General features: G+C 43.1%; 1 protein-coding gene across 2 annotated transcripts in view; it reads right to left on the reverse strand.

Moving 5' to 3' along the window:
• KLHL22 (kelch like family member 22) overlaps positions 1-25,198 on the reverse strand; it is a 209,889-nt gene that overhangs the window by 177,441 nt on the left and 7,250 nt on the right. For both annotated transcript variants that reach the window (XM_085633380.1, XM_085633381.1), the window contains exons 2-3: positions 16,026-16,298; positions 12,160-12,325 (exon numbers count right to left, since the gene is read on the reverse strand). In XM_085633380.1, coding sequence (XP_085489506.1) covers positions 12,160-12,325; positions 16,026-16,252 — 393 coding nt within the window. In that variant the 5' untranslated portion in view covers positions 16,253-16,298. The remainder of the gene's footprint in view (positions 1-12,159; positions 12,326-16,025; positions 16,299-25,198) is intronic.

A 25,198-nucleotide genomic window follows, 5' to 3' on the forward strand; every position in this document is an offset into this window, starting at 1 on the left:
TGTTTTCAAATAAGTGAGATTAAACATCTTTCAGATATTCAGAGTTCCTGTACAGCTGTTCCTCGGCAGAACCATCGTCCAGGAGCGCTACCTCCTCTCTAGACTTGCCCTGCTCCCTAGCTGGAATGACCAGTGAGTGCCAGTCTTTCCTGTAGAGCAACACCAACTTAATTATTTATGTATGTATACATACGTTTTTATATAGCGCTTACTTTACCCAGAGGTGTCAGAGCGCTTTTCAATGGAGCGAACTAATTTACAAAAAGGAATTAGGAGAAACATGGTAATAGGAGACACTACTTATATCTACAACAATTACTCGTGGTAAAAGTTACTAAGTAACAAGTCACATATTCACACAACATGACATATTAAAAAAAGGAGCGATTAGGGTTATACAAATTACATATAAACAAAATTGAGATGGAGAGTCGTAGTAGCTCTATCCAGTGTCGTATAACAATCAGGGTCATGACCTGGGATGGGGGGGCGTGTGCCTGGTGGGGAGCTGGCCAGGAGAGATATTGATAGAAGTGTCTTTGAAAGAGTAGAGATTTACGGTCGGTTTTGAAGATCTAGAAAGAGGTGGTGGTGCGAAGGATTGGAGGTAGCGAGTTCCAAATTCTAATCGCATTGCCTGGGAAGGATTGAGCCATAAGTCTTTCCCTTTTGAAAGTTGGAGGTTCGAGCAGTAGATTTTTAGCATTGCGTGAGGGTCTGGAGCCGCCTGATATTTTGAGTTTATTGGCCAGTTAGCAGGTGTGGAAGTGTGTATGGATTTATGGGTGATGCAAGCAGCCTTATGTATTGGCCTAACTTCAGTGGGAAGCCAGCCAAGAACAAGCATTGAAAATGCAATAGGTCTCGCCTTTGATAAAGTTAAAGCCATTTGCTAATGGCATTATATAGCAAAGCAAATTGCTTTAACTTATTGAAAGGCGAGACCTATTGCAGTTTTAATGCTTGTTCCCATGGGCGTCCACCATTTGGTTTAAACCCCTCCTTGTGTGATGTCAGTCATATGCCCCGGAAATACCTTGATGCAGTCGCCATCTTCAGATTCTTTTTTTTCTCTGGTTGTCAGTATTCTCTTGAGTTGAGTTTGTAAATACACCTGTACTGGTGGTTGTGGGTGGGAACGTGTTAATCCAGAAAGGTCTTTAAGCTGCAAAACTACTCCTACTGGGAAGCAACCATTTTGTTTTGCAGCGTGAATCTATTCTGGATTCACATGCTGTGCATTGATTACAGAGCGGTTACCCTTCATATGGGTTAACTTGGTTCTTTAGAGTGTGTGTCTGCAAACAAATGTTTCAGTACTCATTGTCCCACTTCTTTTTTGCGGTAAAATCTTTTTATTCAAAAAGAAACATAAAAAACAAAACAACCAAAACAATACAGTACATAAATCGACATCCAACAAACTCAGTACATGGTACAAAGAAATATAGAGGCGTTGGGAAACATTACTATAGAATACCTTGTCGTTCCATATTAGTGCCTTTAAATGTCTTCATCGTCTACCACTAGGGAGGGAGGGAGGATAACAGGAGTACATAATAGTCCCCTGCTTTCGTTCCAAGAGCCCCAGATTTTGGTCCATTTTTGTGGGCAACCCCTACTTTCATAAACCACCCTCTCAGCCTGCATGCACCAATCCATGTCTGACTCCCAATCTGTATAGCGCAGCTGTACCCCACCCCTCCAGGTTCTGGCTATGTTGCACTTAAGCCACCATGCAGCCCAAGGTAACCCACATCTTCTCGGAGCGGAACAGATCTGTGGCGACCCAGATATTAAGAAGACACTGCCAGGGCGAGCCGTCGATATTCGAATTACAAACAGGAGACATAGCAGCGACAACTTTTGCCCAATACCCCCGAAGGATTGGGCAATACCACCATTGATGTATATAGGTACCATCTCGTCTACAACCACGGGGCAGGCAGGAGAAATTATCGCACCTACCTTAACCAGTACAGAGCTGGTGTAATACGCCCAGTGCAACAATTTGAAATGTTAGCGATCCGATCGCAATTCAGACTCTATCTCACAGGGGATGCCAATGCCTCCCTCCAATCATCATCATCCAAATCCCCTACATCGTCGGCCCACTTTGCCCGCAATTTCCCCTGGGCGTCTGGAGTATGATTGAGGATTTTCCGGTAAGTTAATAAAATGGCCTTCTCCGGGAGATAATCATCTAACAATCTATCCTCCAGAGGCGAGGAAACCGGCAACTCCGAGTCCTTGGGAATGGCTGTATACAGCGCATTTCTGGCCTAGTGGCAGTGGAAGGTTTCACGTTCGTGCAATTGGTAGCCTCTTTGTAAATCAGTAAAGGGAATCACTCTACCCCTCGCCCGCAGATCCCAGACTGTCGAAAGCCTGATCAAGTCCCACCCATCAAATCCTGGCTGCTTGGAGAGCATACCGAGCCATCAAGATTCCAGCAGAGGAGTAACTTATGTAATTTTGTCTTTCCACCCCAAAGTTTGCGTTGCCTTATGCCATAAGTCCACCGTGGATAAAGTAGGAGTGAACCTGGGGGCGTACTGTGCACCCCCGTATAGTGCCCTGATATAGGTGCCCGGTAGCATATTGTGAAGATCCATTCTGAAAGCGGGGTCAGAAATGGGACAGTGGACCCATCGGTTTAAAACAACTAACTACGAGGCCCAATAGTAGGACCTAATATCAGGTAGGACAATACCACCATCGTACCAGCTCTTTGTCAATTTTATACGGGCAATGCGGGGGGCACCTTAATCCCAGAGCAGTGCCCTAACTTCCGATTCAATTAACTGAAAATACCGCGGTGGGACTGAGTATGGCGTATTCTGTAGGGCATACAAGAAACGTGGGAGTGCCATCATCTTATAAAGGGCAGTTCTACCTAATAATGTAAGGGGCAGGGTTTTTCCAATGCCGTATATCTGCTTTGAGGCAAAGCAAGGGGGGGGGTAGCAAATTGTGTTCATAAAAGACAGAGGAGTCCTGCGTATATACATTCCTAAATATTGAAAGCCGTCAAGTCACTATTTGGGCCTCACAACCCACCGGCAAAACCGGAGGTACACCACTCAGCACATATACCAAGGACTTGTCCCAGTTAATGGTGTCCCTGGAATATTTGTGGAACAAAGCAAAGATATGGAGTACCCGTTGCAGAGAAAAATGAGGTCTAGCCAGGTACAGCAGTATATTGTCTGCATAAAGAGAAATCTTGTCGGACCACTCAAGTGACCAGTTCAGGCCTCTGATAAGCGGGTCTCCTTGTATCCAAATCGCAAGGGGTTCCAGGGCCAGGGCGAACAGCAGAGGCGAGAGCGGGTAATCCTGTCACGTACCTATCTCCAAGACAAAGGAGGCCGAACGCACACCATTTACGTAAATCCTAGCCAAAGGATCAGAGTAAAGAAGATGCACCCAAGACAAGAATCGACTACCGAATCCATATCGTTCAAGTGCGGTGAAAAGAAACGGCCACTCGATCATGTCACAGGCCATTTTGGCATCAAGGGACATTATAATGGAACCATCTTGTATAGTGGTGGCCCTGCCCAATATGCCATTTAACCGTCGGAGATTCAATGCCGTATTCTTGGTGGGCATAAAGCCAGATTGGTCCGGGTGTATCAGTTTGAGGAGACACGGGGAGAGACGTTGAGCTAACAATTTGGCTAGGATTTTAACTTCAGGATCTAATAAAGAGATGGGTCAATAGGAACTGCATTTCTCGAGGGTTTTCCCTTTTTGTGGATCTCTACAATATTGGCTAGCCGTTGCGTTTCAGGCAAGACACCTTGGATCCGACTCTCCTCATACATTCGTACCAAGAATGGGGCAATAATATTAGCTTTATATGATTCAATTGGGAGGCCACTCGGGCCCATGGCCTTCCCAGACTGCAATGAGCCAATAGCCTTTGCAACGTCGTCTGCTGTAAACTCTGCCTCCAGGCCCTCCACGTCCAAAGGGGGTAACGGGATGGTGGCCAACAGTTCCGCCGATTCGGCCTCAGTGGAGGACTGCCTGGAAAGGTATACTTGTTTAAAATGCCTGGCGAAGGCTCCTGCAATATCTGCTCTCTCTCTTATTACATCTCCCTCTTGTCCCACGATATGGGCCACCCACCTATTAGCCAACCCTCTTTTGTCCAATCACGCCGGTAACTTACTAGCCTTATCCCCTATATGAGAGGTCTTCAAACTTTTTTACTCTGAGCCCCCCCTAAGCAAAATGTTTTGAGGTCGGGCCCCCCTCCAAAACTTTATGACAAGGATTGGGGGAGTGGGAGGGACATGGCTGCGTGCAGGGAGCGGGCTTATGAGATGATTTCAGAAATACTTTTTCTATAGCTTATGAATTGCACCAAATATGAAACTTATAAAACAGCAAATGCATCCAACAAAAACAGTTATCCCAAACAAACTGCTCCCCATAATTGGGGGGGTGTGAGCCCCTCACACTCTTTGACCCCAATGCAACTATACCTGCTGCACTAATGATAACTGCAGTCCTGAGTAGCAGGCTATCTCCTTTGCCTTTTTTACCTCTTCCCCTCCATGATCGATCATCACCTCTTTCCTAATGTTTGAAAGGACAGTAAGCTCTGATGCCCCTTTTTTTAAAGGTAGACAGTCATAATCGTGATGCAGTGGGCCCCCCAAATCCCTGGGCCCCAGTCCTGCTGCATCTGCTCCTTTATGATAACCAGCAGTGGCCACTTACATACTTAGCAGCAATACCAGCTTCACAAATGAATGACCCTTTAAAAAAAAAAAAAAACTTATATTGTCCCCTTCTTTGGGGTATCTGTCTGAAGAAGCGGTCTCTGCCATTTGTAAACATAAAAATTAGTCTGCATACAGTGCTCCCTATTCTTGGCCTTCTCTTTGACAATATCTATGAATCTCGCTCCTTTCCTCTGTCTCCTAGACCATTACAGTGAGGCCCCAGGAATAGAGAGGATTAGGGCTCTGCAGCTGAATGCAACCCTGCTGGCCTTCTACCTGCCACCCCATGGACTCAGCTTTCATACAAAAAACTGCTCCTGAATGGTAAATACTGACTTTGAGATGCCTCTGCCTGAAATCGAAGTGTGAGTGGTAGTGCAGAAAATTAAAAAAGAAACCATGGAATTATGAGTTTCTGCAGCAGTGTTTTCCACATAATTATCAGTGTACTGCATTTGCTACATAATCTGCAGATTTAAAAAAAAAATCTTGATTCTAGCTCAAACGGAACAAAAGTTACTTAAAGCATGACAAAATGTTCCAGAGCAGTGAAAGGCCCTTTGCAAAGATTGACTGGTAATCTTGTAGTTGCTTACTGCTATATTTGGGTGCTACACTGGTACTAATGAGGTGAAATATTTCCCCTGACAGTGATACCGTGAGTTAAAATGACAAAATAATGAAGTAATGCTAACCACAAAATGTGGCGCATTATGGTGGCAATGATCTATTCTTTTTAAGATGTAATGTAAAGGAGTTATCAGCTGGGATCTGGAATAGTGGAGACACTTACAAAAATGTCTGCATTAGATACAGTATGATTACTTATTACTAAAAAGTATGTTTTGTAAGAACTTGTTTTATCTCAATCACTGCATCATTGTGCAGCAGCCTCGCTTAGAGTATGTAAATACTGTTTTAAAATAAAGACTAACATATTCACAGTGCTTTCTGCCACAGGCTGGGACCTCATAGCACTATAAACAGGGCCAATGCAATTATGGGGCAGGAGAAGGCCAAATTATGCAGCATGGTTGACTAAATTCTGCAGCAAGCAAAAGCGAATTAGGCTGCATATTTTGTGATAGCATTACTGCACTATTTTGCTATTTTTACACTGGTTAACACTTTCCTGGCCTTTATTGCCCATCATAAGTACCACATTAACACCCACATATAGCAATAAGCAACAGAAAGGTGACCAGTCAACCTTTAAAAAGGGCCTTCCACTGTGAGGTAACGTGTTACTGCATTTTTTGATCTGTAAATTATGCAGCAGACGATGGAATATGTGGCAAATGCGGGAAAACCATAACTATGCGCTGTGAATGCAGGGTGAGCGTGAAAGTGAAGGGTGAGAATGAGGAGTGAGTTGTCTGAATGCAGGGTGAATTCCCAGACACTTGAATTTAATCAGCATGTTATTGACGGGGCGTAAGGTTTCAGATATAAGTTAAACTATTGCTATTATGGAATTAATCAGGGATTCGAGGGTGAAGGAAATAAATAATGTGATGATCCTGCAACAAACTTTCAGTCTTATCATTAGGGTTGCCAGCTCATTATTTTGATGTTGCAGACGGTACAAAAATAAACAGTCACCTAAAGCCCTATTTTCAGCACTTATCTGTGCGTACTTCGAAAAGCAAATATAAAGCACTTTTAAATGTGTTCTAGGGCTGCCTGAATGTTTCCTGACTGAAAATAAAAGGAACAGACAGAAAGTCCAATTACAAATGAATACATACGTTTTTATTTAAGACCCTATTTAGTGTCAAAGCAAGGTATTTGCAGGCTCTTTAAACATACATGACTGGCATTTTTTCTATTGGCAACCCCTTTTTATATTCCATTTCATGAAATGCATTTTCACACTACAGCAGTAAATTTACAATACAAATGTAAGGAATAGGCAGAGTCAGGGCCCAGGGGGTACTGGAAAAAGAAAAAAAACTAAGCCTCCGTAACCAGTTTCCAAAGGTGTGCAAATGGTCTTTCAAGACCTGTGAAAAACTTGGGCATGCTGGAGTCTTAATAAGACTCCAGACACTGCCCAGCCGATCCCCCAGCAGCACACACACTGACGTCTGGCCCCACGGCACTCTGAGGGCTTCCGGGTAAATGAAGAGAGCCTGGAAATGCAGCAAATAAACATTGCTGCACTTCCAGGTGTCTTCATTTACATGTGCTTGCAGAGGCCTTTGCGCCCCCCTGAGAACCCATCCACGCCCCCCCAGGGGGGGCGCGCCCCACAGTTTGAAGAGCTGTGCCCTATATCATAGAAACGCTCCTGGGTGGCTCGATACGGAGTCCTAGCCGCCTCTTCAGCAACATCCTGATATTCTTTTTGTTTTATGGACAATTTATGTGCCTTTACCGGAGTATGGGAGGCCACCAGTTCGGCTTCCAATGCAGTCACCACGGTTTCTAAATCTTCCAGTTGCTTGGGTTTCTCCTTCCTATGACCCGCGATCGCTGCCACCCCACCACCTCGGATGACCACCTTATAGGCCTCCCAGAGCGTGACGTCTGATGTCACCGACCCATCATTTTCCGCAAAATAATTTTAGGTAGCTTTTTTCAATTGCTCCCTAATTGTGGGCACCTTGAGATACCACAGATTAAGTACCATTTCGTGTTTGGTGGGGGGGGCGGACACCACCGTAGTACATCACAATCGGGGAATGTTCAGGGATACCCCGAGGAAGAATGGAAACCCTATCAAACATGGGAAGCTGGGGGGCTTTACAGAAGATATAATCAATAAGGGTCAGGCTCCCATGTACCCCGGAATGAAAGGTGTATTGTAGAGAGGTGGGGTTACAGGTCCTCCACACATCTATAAAGCCCAACGCCTCTAAAAATTCCCCCAATAGTTTCCCGGCTGGCTCCCCTCCCCTGGTAGGCGGTCCATTTCCCCATTAAGAGCAGCATTGCAATCGCCCCCCCATCAGCACATCACCGCCCAGTAAATTTAACATGTGAGAACCCAAGTCAGCAAGTGTGACAGAATGAAGTCGAGGTGGCACATAAAGAGAAGTTACATGGAGGGGCCTCCCCTCCCCTTGTCCCGAAACTGTCACAAACCTGTCCAGTGGATCCCGAGAAACTGATTGTATTTGAAGTGGGAGGGACTTTCGACCCAGATTACCCACCCCTCTGGACCCTCTGGCAAAACCAGCATACGCCACTAATTTATATCCCCATCTGTTAAGGGCACAGTAGGAGGTACCCTGGATATAGGTTTCCTGCAGCAACACCAGATCAGGAGCCTGTCGTTTCGGATATTGCAACACAATTCCCCTCTTGATTCGGTCACCCAGCCCATTCACGTTCCAGGAGAGCAGTTTAAGACGCCCTGGTTGCAGGGTGATGCCTTGAGCAATACTCATTTAATCTGCAGTAAAGGACACATTTACATGAAGGATAACGGAGGGGCTATACTGACAAATCTTCTCAGCCCCCACCCCTTGCGGCAGCACAGAATACGGAATACACAGCAATGCAATATGGAAATCCACATAAAGAATGACCCAATACGCCATGGAGAAAGTTGGATCAGGAAATTTGTACTGTAGACACACAAAAACTGCAAAAACACCCATTAACAAATCCTGAATCCCCCCCCCCCACCCTGCCTCCCTGCAACGTGGACTTCGAACTGCCCAACCCCCAATTTTGCAGAGTGCCAGTAAAAACCAATATACTACTCTATGAAGGGAATGTCACTCAACCCACAGCCCAAGTAGGTACTCTGCTAGTCCCCCAAGGAAAACCGATGAAAAAGGCCCCTAAGAACAACATTATCAAAGCCCTGAGCCCAACAATACAGTACTGGTACCTATATTTCGGCCCAGGTCCATTCCATGTCCACTGTAGCATGAGTCCAACACGGTTATGCCGGTCCAATCAGATCTCTATTGCAGCAGAATTGAGTCCATCGTCACTCACTCCCATTACTTCCGGCTCGTTCCTGCTGACTGTCCAGTTTCTGCCCTCTTTGTCCCTCTTCTGCTTTCCTGTTGATCTGAATGTCCACGCAATAGTGTTTTGTGATGGTATGTACGGATGACCATGTAGCAGCTGCACAAATGTCCTCCAATACTACGCTGCCTAAGAAGGAAGTGTTGCTCCTTTTTTCCTCATTGACTGCGCCTTTGGCTTTTCTGTAAGGGTTACTCTCGTCTTGCGACAATATTGATAGTTTGTATTATCCATCTTGCAATTGTTCCTTTGGTGTCTGGACGTTCCTTTCTTGCATGTGCGAAGGATACAAAGAACTTGTTTCCTTATGCCCTTTGTTCTTTCCAGAAAATACACAATTGCCCTTCAGACATCTAGCGTAGGCAATGCTTTCAACACCTGCATTTTACACTGCTGAAAAAAGGCTGGCACGTGGATTGCTTGGTTAATATGGGATTTTGAAACCACCTTTGGTACGAATTTTGGCTTTGTTCTCATAAACCCTTTGAGCCTGATTATGAGTTTGGCAGTGTGGGAGCAGGGCAGCACGCCACTGCCCCACTCCCACACCGACAAACTCCACTGCCCGCCGGATTACAACTTGTAATTTGGGTGGTCCTGCAGTGGCTGGCACATGGTGCTGCCTTTCAAAGGCTCATAGGAGAGCCTTTAGAAAGACAGCACCACGGGACCACCCCAGAACGTTCCAGCAGGGCAAGGACTGCGAAGTCCATGCCATGCAGAAACTGGTGGTGCAGAAAGACAGGGGGCGCACACCATGTGAACTGAGGCAAGACATAAAAAGGAGTTGTGGGTGCCTCGGGGCACCCACATAATAAAGACCATGCAGGCTCCCACCAGCACGCACAGAGTGTGCCAGCAGGGGCAACAAGGTCATGGTGCTCCCCCGCAACCACATAATACAATAAAACATGTGGGTGTTCCGGGTGGGTAGCGCGAAGGATAATGCTAAAGAACCGAGAGAAAGAAGAGCTAAAGACAATATGAATATGGATATGTTTTAAGGATACAAGGAAACCGGAGGTGAAGTCTGATGAATAAAAAAAGAAGAGGTGTTAAGGGAAGTGTGAAGCGGCAAAAGAAGAAGATTAAAAAGAATCTACTGAAAAGGGAGATACAGAGAACTGTGGGGACGTAAAAGAAGACAGATGCAGAAAGAGTGACAGCAAAGGAGAAAGATGACTGGAAAGAGGTAAAGAGTAAATGACACAAAAGCAGACAGAGTGCTAGGAATAGGGTACAGATTCATTGAGAGGCAGATATAGAATCAGAACGATACAGAACAAAAATATGCACTGCTTCTTTCTCAGGTTCTACACATAAGAAAGCGGAGAAGAAGGCAGAACTACACACATAGATTGGTGTCCCCTTTTCATCAACCCACAACTGAGCCAAGCAAAGAGTGTGTCCTTCTCTCGTGCACCCCCCTGCTTCAGGCTTACCTTCCATAGTTGCTGTGTGTACTGTGAATAACCTGGAAGTCTGTGTAAGGAAGTCTGATTTCATGTAGCACACAAAGACATGACATAACTTGCTCTGGTTTTAAGGCCAAGCACCGTGCCTATGAATAAATAATAACCCTTTCTTCATCATAATGTGATTCTAAATCCGCTTACACCTTTAGCACTTCACAAATAATATTATCCTTCGGTGATGTATCAAATAATTTCTTACAGCAAACAATACCTTACGAGGTTCAGAAGCTGATTTTATTCATTAAAATTGTATTGCTTAAAATCAGGACAATAACCCCAAACAAGGAACACCGGCGTATGCCCCTGCTTTCACATGTACTGCTCTGCTAGAATGTTCATGTATGTGGCATCTGCAGCTCCATGCTGCCAGGAGGTGCTCTGTATTACTGTTGCTGCATAATGGGAAAACGCATGTTTGAATATGCGGGAATAAGCAATTACAAAAACTGCATTGACTACACGATACACGTTTTAAATTGTAAATTTAGTTTCCTTTCCACAAAACAAATTACGCAGAGAATGATAACACTCGTTGAAACAGCATTTTATTCTGAACTTCGAAAATAGAGAGCAAAAGAATAACCGTGCCCCATTTCAACCTGGAGGTACAGTTATAACAACAGCAGACATTTAAACAAATAGCAGAACCCGTACTTAATTCATAGTAACAAAGCAGCCAGTGGCTGCAATGAGACATCTGGCGGCATGCAAGCAGAGCAGCCACCCATGCCTGAGCTCCTGTGCACGCCAGTAAGGGATGCCCTCATATGTAGAGGCACCCTTATTCACACTATGGCTATTTGCTTCATGCCCCACTTCTGCAGTAATAATTCTTTAGTTACTCACATGGGCGCTGGAGAGTCATTACACCAAACCCTTAGCAAAAGTGACAATGACCTGGTCTACTGCTTCCTTATAAATGATTTAAATGACAACTTTTGGCGTGAATGGCTGGTGAAATCAAACACCAGAGGAAACCTCCTTTTGAAACTCTGGTGTGGGGTCTGTTGGCCTTCAGCAAGACCTTAACTATATTGATCCATTTAATCGTCCTATGTATTTTAAAGTGGTTTGCTTCCGTCAAGTGTTACCCAGCCTTTTTCCATGACCTATAATTACATTTCCTATAAACTAAAGACGAATGAAAAGGCTGGGTATGTATGTTCAACTTAAAATGCAAAAGAGATGTTCCCGATATCTTATTAGTCAAAAGCTCACTGCTGGTCCAGACTGTGACCGAGAATTTGAATACCGGCAAGCCCAATTCAGCCTGCCATCATTCGAATGCAATTAAAGTGAGCGTTATTAAATTATGTAAGATTAACACTTTAATGACAGTGCATTAAAATCGCACGTCTCGTTTCACCTACAGAGTGCTTAAGACTTTTCCAAGTGAACTTGTAACCCCCTTTGTAAAGCGTTGTGCTTTCTACAAAAGATATGCCAGCCTACAAACCAAATAAAATCCTGTTCTTTTACTTTGAGTTTTAGTTTTTACTATTCTTTTAATTTCTCATTGCTATTAGATCACTAAGCGGTTCCATTTCAACATGTGTTCCTTAATTTCCCAGCCTTGGAGATAATAAAAGAGACCAGCTACCTTGAAAATGGCAAAATGTGTTGCATGGGAAGGTTGGTGCCCTTTCACACAAAACTCTAATCGACTGAGTATAAGTACCTTTACTGTTAACCTTTCTTCCCAGCCCCCACACTTGCCAACTTTAACAGCTATTGCAACCTTCCACTCATCCATTCGGGCAGATACATACATCCCGTTTAATAAACATTCCATAATTTACCCCACTTCTCAGCCGAGCAATTTTTTTTAAATTTGTATGAATCCACTCCCTCTTTCTTGTGCCTTTGGTACAGTCCAGCAATTCTCTGGTGCTCTGCACAATTCCTTTCCTCCATTTCCCTCTTTCCCACAGTCACGTGCTCAGTACTGCTGCTTCCCTTACCTGGAGCTGACATGCAGCCGCCAGAATCTCCTGCACATTGGTCAGGCTTAGCTCCAGCTCGGAGGTGTATATAAAGTTCAGGATGTTACACATCGAGGCGTAGGAGATGCCGTGGATATCTACCTCCTGTTGATCCATCTCCCTCAGCCCGCCAGCGAACATCCCCCTGCACAGAAGGGAATCAAGAAGCAATGAGTGCCTATGACGGAGATGGGACAGTCGTGAGAGACCGACATGGCTCAGCCCAACAAGTATTGAAGAGTCTTTGTCCAAAAAACACATAAACCAGTCCCTAAGTATTCATGTGTGGAAGTAGGAATTTACCAAAGTATTTCCCCATAGGAATAAAATAAAGACTTCTTCTGACTGCCAGCCTCTAAGAAAACATTCCCAAAATCCTTAGGTAAACCCCTACCGAAAGGAAACATGGAGCCACTGCTACACATCAAGCCCAAAGGAAACATGGCCTTCCTGGCGCCAGGCAGCCCCCAGTGGACAGTAAATATGGACTGACTAACACACCTCATATAAAGAAAACACGAGTGTCAGCACTTAGAAAGGAAAAATAAAACACTTCAGTAGTCGGGCAAACCCACAAAACTTAGAACGTGAAACCAAAGCAGTCTGGAAGATGAGGCATACTGGCTAGGTGGCAGGTGCTAGAAATCTGGTTTCTGCGCTTTACCAAATTTTGCTAAAAATAGGACGAAAGAAAAAAAGACAAAAAAGAAGAAAGTGAGAGAGGGAGAGAAAAAGAGAACTGGAGATGAAAAGAGAACAAATTTATAGTACTGAAAATCCTGAGTTCCGACACGGTGGCACAACATCCTGATTTTCGTAATCTGTGTCCCACAAACCACAAACGTTTATTTAGATTAACTAATGTTGAAGATTTACCTTCTACAATACAAACAAATCTTTGACTCAGTGAGACACCTACTGGTCGTTGGAGTTAGGTCTGTGTTATCATTAGGTAAAAACCTGCAAGATGGAAGCCTACCAGTAAGACCACAGAACAGAACAAGCATTGACAAAGCCAATTGTCTTTTTCAATGTTTTTAGCCATGTTGCACAGCAGCAGGTCTGCTGTACAGCTTTGCTAAAAGTTTTTTCAAAAGTACTGAGAACCGGACAGCGCTGGCCTCGGCATTGCTCTTTTTTTTTTTTCTTGTGGGAAGGCAGGGCAGGAGTCATCTTGGAGGAAGGAGGGTTCTACAACACAGTGGATGCTGATGCCTTCCTTCCCCCTTCCCACCAGCATAGTGCTTTTTCTAAGTTGCTGCTGTGCAACATGGCTAAAAACATTGACAAAATCAATACGTCACAAAGTTGACACCTACTGACTATGTCAATGCTTTTTTTTCTGGAGGGACGGGAGAGTGGGAGGAGGAAGCAACAATATGAGGTAGGAGGGAACAAGCAACAATGGGTGAGAGCAAATCAACACAAGATGGGATGGTGGGAGGGGGAACCAACAACGCGGAACAGCACGGGAGGGGAGTAGATGGCCTGCAAACACATGCACACTTATGGAGTGCTGCAACTACAATACAAAAGTAGCTCCAAAGGAGCGAGCAGCGGAAAGACACTGGTCAAGGAAGCGGTACCTGGGCCAAGCTCCAGGGGAGGGACAAACAGACGAAGAGAAGTGAAGTCGGCACACTCTGACCAAAGAGAAGCAGGGAAATAAGAGCGATCATGACCCAAACCATCGATAAGCAATGGATCGGCTCTAAGCCCCCTGTGAGTAAAAATGTTTTGCAAGAAACAGTGCGTGAGCTGCCTCAAGCAAGAACTAAAAATCGCTTTACTGCTACAAGACAATGACCCACCACAAAAGGGAAAAAAATTACTTGTGCTGGACACGCACAAACCTGATGAGTTGTAACATGAACTCCTGCAACTAGACAAACGTTCATAGATGCGGGGAACTAGGCAACATTATAAAAATCACATGCTCTGGCATAGTGCTTAGCAAATCATCATTCAAAAGAAACAGGTCTGTAGTAATTTATTTGTACACCACTATTTTTCTGCTTGAAAGCAGCTTAACTTGCATGTTCAAGCAAAAGGGACTAGAAAAAAACAGAAATAATACTTAATTTTACGTGCACTAGTATTTAAAGATCACAATTATGTCACTCAACCAGAAGGCCCAAGGGTGAGACTCAATGCTTAAATCAATTCATAAATCATCTATACACGTTTTTTTTTGTGTGTTTTTTAAATAACGAGTCGAATAGAGTTGGATTTTAAGCCTTGTGTTAGTGCAATACTTTGCTATATATAAACACAAACCTCCTACTACTATTTGTATGGTATTTTTTATCATTTGCCTAGCATTGTTTTTCTACAGTAGCCTACAAAAGATTAGGTTTGTGATACTGATCTTAATTTTTGAGATGGTAAACATTGTTTGGCCAATTCGATTACATATAGTGTGTTGCTGGGCCTATACCCTCTCCAACGAATGTAATGTGTTTTAAAGCACACCTATTGTTCCAATAGCAGTTGATCAGAGCCATGTGATCGCTTTCTCTAAGTTTATACTTTTTCCATGTAACTCAATTTAGAACAAAGCATTATTTTGGAAGCACTTTTTCTGTGTAGCTTGATAACAGAGTTGTAGTAGTTATATAGGACCAAAACCACTACGCAGAAAAATGCACCTTGTGTTGATCAAGCTAACAAGATGTCTCTTGAACAAATGCTCTTACACAAAGTGATCAAAAAGGATACCAAATTGTGGCAGATTTCTCAATAGAACCAAAGCTACATCCAATGATTACAGGCAAGCAAACTGGGCAGTGGTGACGGGTTAAAACTCAATAGATGCCTAAATAGGACACTTAAAGCAGTGTTATACAAAAGCCTCTCTATCACATGCCACAGAGTTGTATTCAGATGGGCACTTGTATGGTGCATATATACCTAAGGAATAACATAGCACTGAGCATTAACAACAGGATGATGTTTAAAAATTCTGTACATAATAGGTGCTGGCAGAGGGGCTACTCTTTATTGCTTGGCTATTTAATGGCGGCGATGGGGTTCGTTATTAGTGTCAGAGGGACTGCAAATTCAACAGATGGTTTTTACCTCCTTCTAAGGTCGAACAGATGTTTTTTTTACCTCCTTCCAAGAAGCAAGCTCTTCTTAGAGCCTAGCCTCACAAGCATCATTTGATCCCAGAGCACTGTTGATGGTGAACCTTTAACGTGCAAAAAGTGCCTCATGGCACCATGCTGTGGTGGAACGGATCACAAGCTCTTGACTATACTAACTCACTCTACCTCGACCAGCATAAACAGCTAATCCGCATCTCCAGAAAACAAGACTGCTAGAAGATGTGACGCCCACTCATATATCAGAACACGGACTTTTTTATAAATGTAAGACTCCATTTCGGGACTCTCTGCCTCCTACAAATGCATTAACAGAAAGCATCAAAAACACCCTCATCACAACATACATACTGCACCATGCAATTAAAAACGTCCTCTGGGACTACGAAAATGCCAAACAAGATAGAATGCAAGTGCCTTCCAATTCAAGGACCCTGGCAAAGGAACTCTCCAAGTAACCATCCTTTCATAAAACCTCCAAGACGCATCTATCCTCAATCCTTCTAGCCCTCCAAACCTGAATCGCCATGAAGTGATTCAATTCACAGAGCTGTGCCATACATGTACATTCACTCATTCATTTAGTGCTTAGTTGTTAGAGAGGCTGCCTCCTAAATACCATGCAAATACCAATTATGTTTTTCCTGCATAAGAAGCTCCAAAAGACAAAGTTTTTTTAATAAACTGGATACACTGCCGGAAAACTCCTTGCCACAAATTATATGGTATGACGAGTATCACCTGAAATAGTCACAAGAGGCAGCCAGCAAGATACGATGAGCTTCTAGATGCCTCCCTTCCAGCCTCAGGACTACATCGAACAGGATTTTGCTGTCCCGAAGAGCCACCAGGCCTCCAAGCAGAGATTGTGAGTGTACAGTGCTCCGATAGGTCTTGTTGGGACATCGTTGATTAAGTAAATCGCGTGAGTCCTTGCACGACTGCTCCATCTCCTGATCCTCTGCCATGGTGTTATAGGCACCCACGAGGCACCAAGGATGTTTTCACCAAGATCTATGAGGGGAGAAAAAATCCATGTTAGATCCCTCTTGGGTGCACCTTAGTATATGAAAATTCTCTCTGTGTTTTACAGCTGCAAGTCAGATGACGGGTGTGGAATCGTGGCCTAAATATAAAAATACTTATTTATAAATTAACTTTAGAAGATTTTGCCTAACTTCACCTAAACATATCAACATTAGGACGTAGCTTAAAAGAAATATCAGAAAATAGTCCAACCTTGACTAACTTTCCTAAATGTGCAAATCTGACATGGGCAATACAAGTTTAACGTTATCTTCTCTCTTTAGAAGGTTTTACTTTGTGCCCTGGACTACCCACAAATGTTCTTCTTTATGTCTTGTGTATAAGGTCTTTCTCGGGTCTATCCAAGGGTCTTTTAACTTTGCTGTTTACCTCACGCCACTGCATTATGATCGCTGCCATGGTCCTTTATACCATTTCTACAACCAAGATTCTGAAATCTCTTTCTCTCCCTTATGTGCACAACACTGTTTACAAGTGTCTTACTACAGTTTACCAGTGGATGTACTCTCATTCACAAAAACCTCAATCCTAAAAAAGATAAAATCTTCTCCCTTTCATCCCCCTAAGCAGTTTCCCTTTTTCTGTTATATTATTTTATCCTTTCCATTTCATCTATTGCCTTACACTGGCTTCCTCTTCTATTCTAACTTGAAATCGCTTCCCAGATCCAGCACTTAATATGAGATGGTGGCTGCATGTTGGACACACCGGCACTCATTTTAAGAAAAAGGAGGAGGAAGAGAAAGACAGAAAAAAAAAGTGATAAAGAAAGAATGCAAGCATGAAAAAGCACCTTATAGAATGAGGGGCAAGGTGAACCTGGTGGTGTATGAAAGAGGCACGAGAAGGAAACAACACTATGCAGCCTTGATATATGGCACCCCAGCCATTCCGTAGTACCGGCCAAGAGCTTTTGAGCATAAACTTTGGGCACCAGCACTTAGAATTTTACAAATTAAGCATTGCCTGTAAGCTGTCTTTAAAAAAAATCAATAGTACTTGACACGCATTTCAGCCTCTGTTAAAGTGTATATCCCTTCTTGTACTCTCTGTGCTTATACTGAAATCCTGCTGGTGACCCAACATCTCGCATCCCCCTTTCCACTATAAATGCTTAGCTGTAATTGTATCCAAGCTTTGAAATGTCCGACACATAGACTACTCTTCTTCCAACCTCTCCAGCTTCTGTCCTATCTTTAAAAAAAAAAAAAACCTCTTCGAGCTGGAACTTTCGGCCAGTTAGATTTATGTATTTTTCCAGAGGGTGATACTGTGATTCTTAACACATTTATTTTTTATTGTATAATTGTAACCATTTTGGCGTAAGCAGAAAAATCCAATAAGCCCAAAAGAATTTACAGTTTTTAAGATCTGTTTCTTTGCTACCAACCATTAAGACCCTAAATTCAAATGACCAAATATGTAATTTTAAACTTCAATAACATTTTATAGAAAACATGCCCAATTTACTACTGTCAAAGTGGCTCTTTCATAGCATACGACAAAGAGTACTTGCTGCTGAACCATAACCCCAGCATTTATCAGTTACTCCATGAGACTTCCGCCATTTGTCTGAAATAGTGACACCTTTTGGATGTATAAACTTTTGATCAATATGTATGATCCCACCTCTTATTTATCAACTAACTCATTCAGATCTTCCTCTATGTAATATCTCATCATATGTTTGCTCTGCGTTTTCAGCTTAAGTGCCATATAGACTTAAGAAAACTGAACACAGAACCTGAAGGCTTTGCTTTTAAAGGAAGCATTAACAAGCCAAATTCATAAGCATTTGCATGATTCCAATCTACTGTATGTATTTTGTTCATGCTTTTATTGTACATACAACAGGAACTTAAGCATCGTTGATTAACAATCAGATTGTTTTGCAATGGTTCTTTGGCATCTTGCAGAACTTTCAGGGCCCCCGCCCTACTAACAGCAGTACACATTGTTTAACACATAAATAGTTGAAGGCAGTTAGCCTTAGCCTAATACTTCAGAAAGTGCACTCTTGTAAAGAAGAGGGTTACAAAGCTTAGAAGCAATAAGACAAAATTGAAATGGAAAGTAGTAAACGTGGGAAAAACTACAGAACTTTCAAGGGCGAGCAAAGAGGCTAGAGCAGAATTGAGACAAACACTAGGGAAAATGTAAGGAGGAGCGAATCAATGGAAAGATTTATAAACACAGTATACTAGACACAACTTGTGATACAAGAGGATATAAATTCAGTGAAGAGAGGCAGTAACAAATTGGGTGTGGTAGTCTTTTTTTAAAATTGATTTTCAGCGTTTAGAACAATACAGAAATGTCATCAGCTGTCACATTTCCATTTTACATAGTAAAATCATGTAACAAAAATATAGCCTAGTATACCCTAAGTTCGACATTCCGCATCTGCTGGTTATACCTTCCTATTACACTTCACTGGGTATTACTTTAGGGTTCTCCAGTAAATAAGCCGTGAGGGAGGCCCACATGTCTCTGGGGCACGACAAAACTGGTAGGTCTACTGCTTATATCTGCAGATTGTTTCTGCAATACACCATGTCCAACAATTACTGCTTATGTTTGAGTAGAGAGCGCTTTCCCTAGTTCATGGCCACCCATTGCTTGGCCAGCAACAGCACCACTGCCAAAAACCTACGCTCTAAGGGCATCAGTTTCCTGACCAGACCCAGCAAGCACATCTGAGGGATGCAGTCCACTGAATCCACGGTCAAGGATCTCAGGTCCTGCACCACGTGTAGCTAGAACCGCTGGAGCGGGGCCGCAGCTCGAGGTCAGGTGAAGGAAACCTGCCTCTGTCATCCTGCATCTTATGCATCATGTATCCCCCCTCAGCCCACATCTGAACAGTCTGGCAGGTGTGTAGTATATTTGTTGTAGGCATTTGAGGTGGATGATGTGGATGTTGCAGTTAGACGTGAACATCCCTGTCAGTGTACAACAAAAACCCCATTCTTTGAGCCTTAATGGTGGGTCTAGTGAGGGTCTATCCCTCTGTGCCGCATTGTAGAGTCGAGGGAACAGGTGTCGGGCTAACAAGCAAAACCTGCAGAGCCCACAGTGTCGGGGGTTCTTCCGGAAACGTGGGAAATAATACCCTAATAGCTGACCGGAGGCGATAGTATGTAAATGTGAAGAGTGGTGTTACGTCTGTATATATGTTAGTCTGTGCGGTCTACAATCTTCCCCTCAGGGTATATATCACTCTTTGTCTCGATCCCTACTTGTTCAAGTAGAGCGAGTACCCTGCTTCTTGGCATTACTGAAAGGTCTGGGTGATGTCCTAGGGGGGAGTAATGGTGCGTATATTGGGAGTTTGTGGGCTCTCGCTCCGAAAGCAATCAAAGCCACCACTGTGCAGTGTCTTGTTGATTTCACTGTGAGGTATGCCTGCGCGCCTATGTGTCAAAATGGATCTAAGCGGGGTGGGGTGTACCTCCCCCTCCTCCACTGCCAAATAGGGGGTCGTAGCAGTAATGCAAGAATTGCGCTTGGGCACATAGGTAGTATAAATACAAATTCGGCACCCTGAAGATGCCTAGTTCATAAGGCAGTGTTATAGTGCTCCACCTAATGCGCGGATGTTTACCCGCCCATGTCAATGTTATCAGATGTGCGCGTATCATTTTAAAAAGGGATTTAGAGACCACTATGGGGATATTGCTGATTAAGTATAGAAAATGTGGCAATATGATCATTTTCGTTATTGCTAACCCATCAGCAAGGTATAGTGGCATCCTGACCCATCTTGCCACCTGATTCTCCAGTTTCGCTACTGCCTTACTGTAATTTTTTTGCAAACTACTAGGTCTGTGTCTCTATGTATCCACACTTCCAAGTATTTCACCGGGTTTGTGCTCCATTCTAGTGGGTATTCTAAGGCATGCTGTTTTTTGCATGGTATCAGCATTAGTATCACCGACTTTGCACAGTTTATGTCTAGGCCAGAGTGTCTTTCGAACCAGATATATTCTCTAAGTAGTGGCGGGTGTGGTAGTTTTCTAGAAAGTTTATAAACGAAAGAACGAGCCAGGGATTAATAATCAAGATAGGAGAATAGAGTACAGGAGTTTGCTTGTTGTTAAGCTCAAAATGTTGATTTTGTGAAAAGTTATGGTTTTGGAAGTTTTAAGCATATGTGAGCGAAGGTGGTAATGGAGGAGTTTAAGGAACTCAAATAGACCAAAGATGCTACAAGTGGCAGTACAATCATAGATCCTTATTAAGAGGTCTCAGTAAAGTGGGGGGGAAAAATAGGAGTACGGGCTAGTGCACCCACTTTTAGGTCGAAGCCTACCAAACTGGCCAGCTGTCTGGTTTGCTAAGAACATCTTGGGGACATTCAGAAAGCTATCATTGGGAATGCATGCCGCCCGTTGCTTACCATTGGCTTTGTAACTCACATTTACTTGATTTGTTTTAGGCTTTCCAGCTTGAGTTTGTCCCTTCCCTCGTCCAAACCCTATTTACTGTATTTTTTAACTAGTATTGAATTTCTGTAAAAAGGTCTTTAAATCTTGTTCGTATCTTGTCATATGTGCTGTGCCTTCAAAGACAGAGGTAAAATGTCAGGCTTTGTCTTTCAGGGGGCTTGGTGTTTACTTTTCTTTCTCTGACTTCAAAGTGAGTGGCTATATGTGACAATCATGCTGGCTACTCTGGGCGTGCTGTACGATTTCAATTTATTTCAAGCACAAAACAAAATTTAAGTGTCTGTAAATGAACTGTGTTGACATTTCAGAACTTGCCAAGCACAAATGAAGCACATTTTCTGGTAACTCTGAAGTGTGGGGAAAACATATGATCAAAACAAATCAATACCCTAGGTCAGTGATATTAAAAGTATGGCCCGGGGTCCTCATGCGGCCCTCCTGACCTTTACATGCGGGCCCATGGTCAACAGCAGCACTAGGGTTGCTGTTTACTCAACTCAGAACTAACATTAAACAAGCATTGGCATAGCCAATAGGTCTCGCCTTTGGGACCTTATAAGTGTTTAGCCATGCAACAGTTGCATAACTAAATACTTATAAGGTCCCAAAAGCGAGACCTATTGGCTATGCAAAGCGGCCGTGCAAGTGAAAGTGATCGCGATCAAACATCAAAGCGGCCGTGAAAGTAATCGCGGTAAAGCGCGGCGAGCGCGCCCACATCCATTGTAGCTCTAGGCTGGTCTGGTAGCACTTTTTGGAGCCCTCTCAATAAGTCTCGCCAGACCAGCGCATGCGCTGGGTCAGGCGAGACCTAAAAAGTTAAGTAATCGGGCAACAATGAATTTTTAAAAAAGGAAGTAATTAGCGTCTCCTGCACCGCTAAACTTTCAAAACACCTTCATTTTTAAAGACATCTTGCAACAAAAGTGTAAAAGTATGATAAAGTCTCTTCAAAATTCTAAAAGTGTATTTCATTAACATGCAAAACCATTTTGCCTAGGTACATAAGAGATCAGCGCATTGAGAAGTATTTTTCTAAAAAGTGATATTTTTCAAACATGAATTTAGTAAAATTACTTCTTCCTCCACCCTGACAACAATCCCTATGGTGAACTAAGAGGCAAGTCAGATGTTATGTGAACTATTTGGGTGGTTCGGGTTTCTGTTAAACATTATCAAAATTATAGTTCATTGAATCAAACACAAAGGGTTCTGTACAGCACACATCCTGAAGTCATGTATGTGATCATGAAGAAAAAGGAGGTAAAGTGAAATAAAACATTTGCCTAGGATCATACAATTTTGGTTAAGTGGAACAGCCCTGATTAGTCCCATGTTTTTGGTTTCACATTGTGCAATTCAGACACAAGGGGTCTGATTCACAAAGGTAAAATTACACTTTTATGTAAGTTTATGATTGTTGGCTATTCACAAAGAGATTTACGAGTAGTATCTTGACGAGTGCCGAGTCTCCAACATAAATAGATAGAACTGTCCTATCTATTCATGTGCGAAGACTCGGCACTCAAGATACTACTTGTAAATCTCTTTGTGAATAGCCTACAATCGTAAACTTACAAAAAGTGTACGTTTACCTTTGTGAATCAGGCTCTATATGTATATGCTTTGCTTCCCCTACACCCACCTTACCACAACCAAGAGCCATCCGCCCACCTGTGAGCTCCCCCGACCATCACGCTGCTGGCATCAAAGCTGTCCTTGGTCACATCACAGACCAAACGTTGTGGCCTCTGGGAAAATGTTTGTGAGCACCCCTGTTCTAGGTGATGACATGTTCACACATTATCGTTTGTGCACCATATACTTTTATCAGTAAACCTGTATGTCTGTTCAAATTTAATGGGCATGTCAATCGAAGACTTGTTGTCTATAATGACAGTGGGCTACCACACCATGCATACTCCACTATACCCCACTGTATTCTGCGCCACTGCACTCTAATCTGCATCACTCCACACAACGCCACTCCACATTGCATCACTGCACTCTACTCTGTAACACTTCACTCGACACCTCACTACTCTATGCCAATGCACTTTGCCCCACACTACTCTGCTATGCGCCACTGCACTTTACACCAATCAACTCTAAGCCACTCTAACCCACTGTACTCTACTCTATGCTACTGAACTCTTCTCTGAAACAATCTACTCTATTCCACTGCACTCTACCCTGCAGCACTCCAATCTACTCTGCGGCACGCCACTGCGCTCTATGCCACTGCACTCTTTGACACTTTACTCAAAACCAATACACACTATGCCACTGCACTGTATGCCAATCTACTTTGCACAACACCACGCCACTATATTCTACAGCCGCCACGCTGGTGTACAACATGGCTAAAACCTATTGACCATAGGCATAACCTATTTGGCTTTGCCAATGATTTACATTTGTGTTTACTGTGAGTTCAGTGCCAATTGCATTGACTGTTTTTGAACTTCAAATTACCACTAGTAATAAAAAGGTGGTACAATAGATCCGGAAATAGGTGGTGCAACAGGCATAAAATAATTTACACTTGCTATTTCCCTTTATTAGTGCAAAAGAGTAAAAACAGTGGTATGGCAAAGTCCTAAATTAATTCAAACGATAATTTTTTCCTGCCCTATTTCCAACAAAACACTAAAAAACATGTTCAGAGTATTTTTTTTATTAACAGACCCCCGTAACAAGTTCAGCAAAATAAAAAATAGACACCCGGGCGGTGGGGGGGGAGGGGGGGACAAAACAAGGGATTATGGTTTGTACAGCTCAGATAAACAGACTTATGGATGTTTAAGTATTGTTAGTTGTATGTTCATGACCAGCATAATCTCTGGAACACTGGCAGCCTTCAGACTGCACTGAATGAAAAGAGCTAGGGGCTGGAATAATAATCAGAGCCACTGGAATTACACAATTGTGCGCCTGCTGCGATTTTTGATGAATTATAGACTTGCTGCATTTGCCACATAACCTATGTATGTTAACAAAAAAATTGTCTCTAGCTCAAACGGTTCATAAGCTAATAAAAATGCAGCAACTCACTTTGCTGCGCACTGGAAGGCCCTCTGCAAAGAAGGACTGGTGGTCACCTTTCTGTTGCTTAGTGCTATATCAGGGTATTAAACTGGTACTAATGTGGTGCAACCAAAGCCCAAACAGTATTACCAAGTTTAACAAGCATTTGCAATGCAATTTACGGGACTCTGATCTATTGGCACTGTAAATGTCAATAGCTTAAATTTTCGCAAATGCGAGACCTATTGAATTGCAAATATTGTTTGTTTCCAAGCGCCCCATACCGAGCTTGCACTTAATAGAGGCCACGTCCCTTTCTTTACACGAGCCGCATCTAAAGAAAGTGGCGTGGCCTCTATTAAGTGCAAGCGCGGCATGGAGCACTAGGAAATAACCCACAAAAAAAAAAAATTGTAAATCAATAGGTAGTGTTTTTTCAAGAGTTTAAGCTACTGTCATTTACAATGGCAATATCTCAAACTCTCCTAAATGCGAGACCTAGGGCATTCTAAAGAAGCGGCCGCCATTGTCCCAGCGGCTTGGAAAGTGAAAGCGCACATGGCGCGCTGAATGTTGCTGCAAAGCACATCGTGCCTGCAGTAAGACAAAACTCACTAGAGAAATAGTGCTTACAAACTAAATAACACAGACGGTGTAACAACAGAAGTAAAAGGGCCAGTCCACGTGGGAGGTTACAAATGAAGACAAGGCAGTGCTAAGGAGGGACTAACAAGCTGATTACCGAATCAGAAGCTAGCATTTACAAAAGGACAAAAACACAAGCCAATGAAAAATATGGGCAGAGAATGGGCGGAGTTTCAAGTGCATGCTCTAATAAAGCATGTCTCGCAGAGTAGCGCATGCGTTGCCCAGGTGTGCCCTAATAATGACAAAATAATGAAGTAATACAATTGCAAAATGTGGAGCATTATTCCACCTAATTTGCGTTTATGCCGCATAATTTGGCCCTCTACAGCCACATAATTCCAGTGGCCCTGATAAATAATCAACTACCTTTAATTGCTGGGGCAGATGCCTTTGAATGAACAGTTCAATAAAAATGTTCTATTTGAATTAATATCAACTAGTTTTGCTAAGCAAAAAATTATACATCCGCAATACCTCCTTATGAACATCTGCATAGTACACCACAGACATGGATGATAAGTTGGCGGTTCATAAGAACCAACTTTGTAATGCGCCTTTACTGTGCTGGAGAGGTTGACATTGGGAAAATACTAAATTTGACAGGTGAGGCACACAACATTCCCTTTCAGTGATGGTGAGGAGGGATTAGCCTTTTGCTTCTGGAAATACATGGTGTTCTCCATATTTGGGGAATGGCTGTGTATCTTTCTGTCTGAGAGAACATTCTTTTAACTGTCCGACGCG

This window comes from Triturus cristatus, chromosome 11 (assembly GCF_964204655.1).
Source record: "Triturus cristatus chromosome 11, aTriCri1.1, whole genome shotgun sequence".
Classification (NCBI taxonomy): Eukaryota; Metazoa; Chordata; class Amphibia; order Caudata; family Salamandridae; genus Triturus; species Triturus cristatus.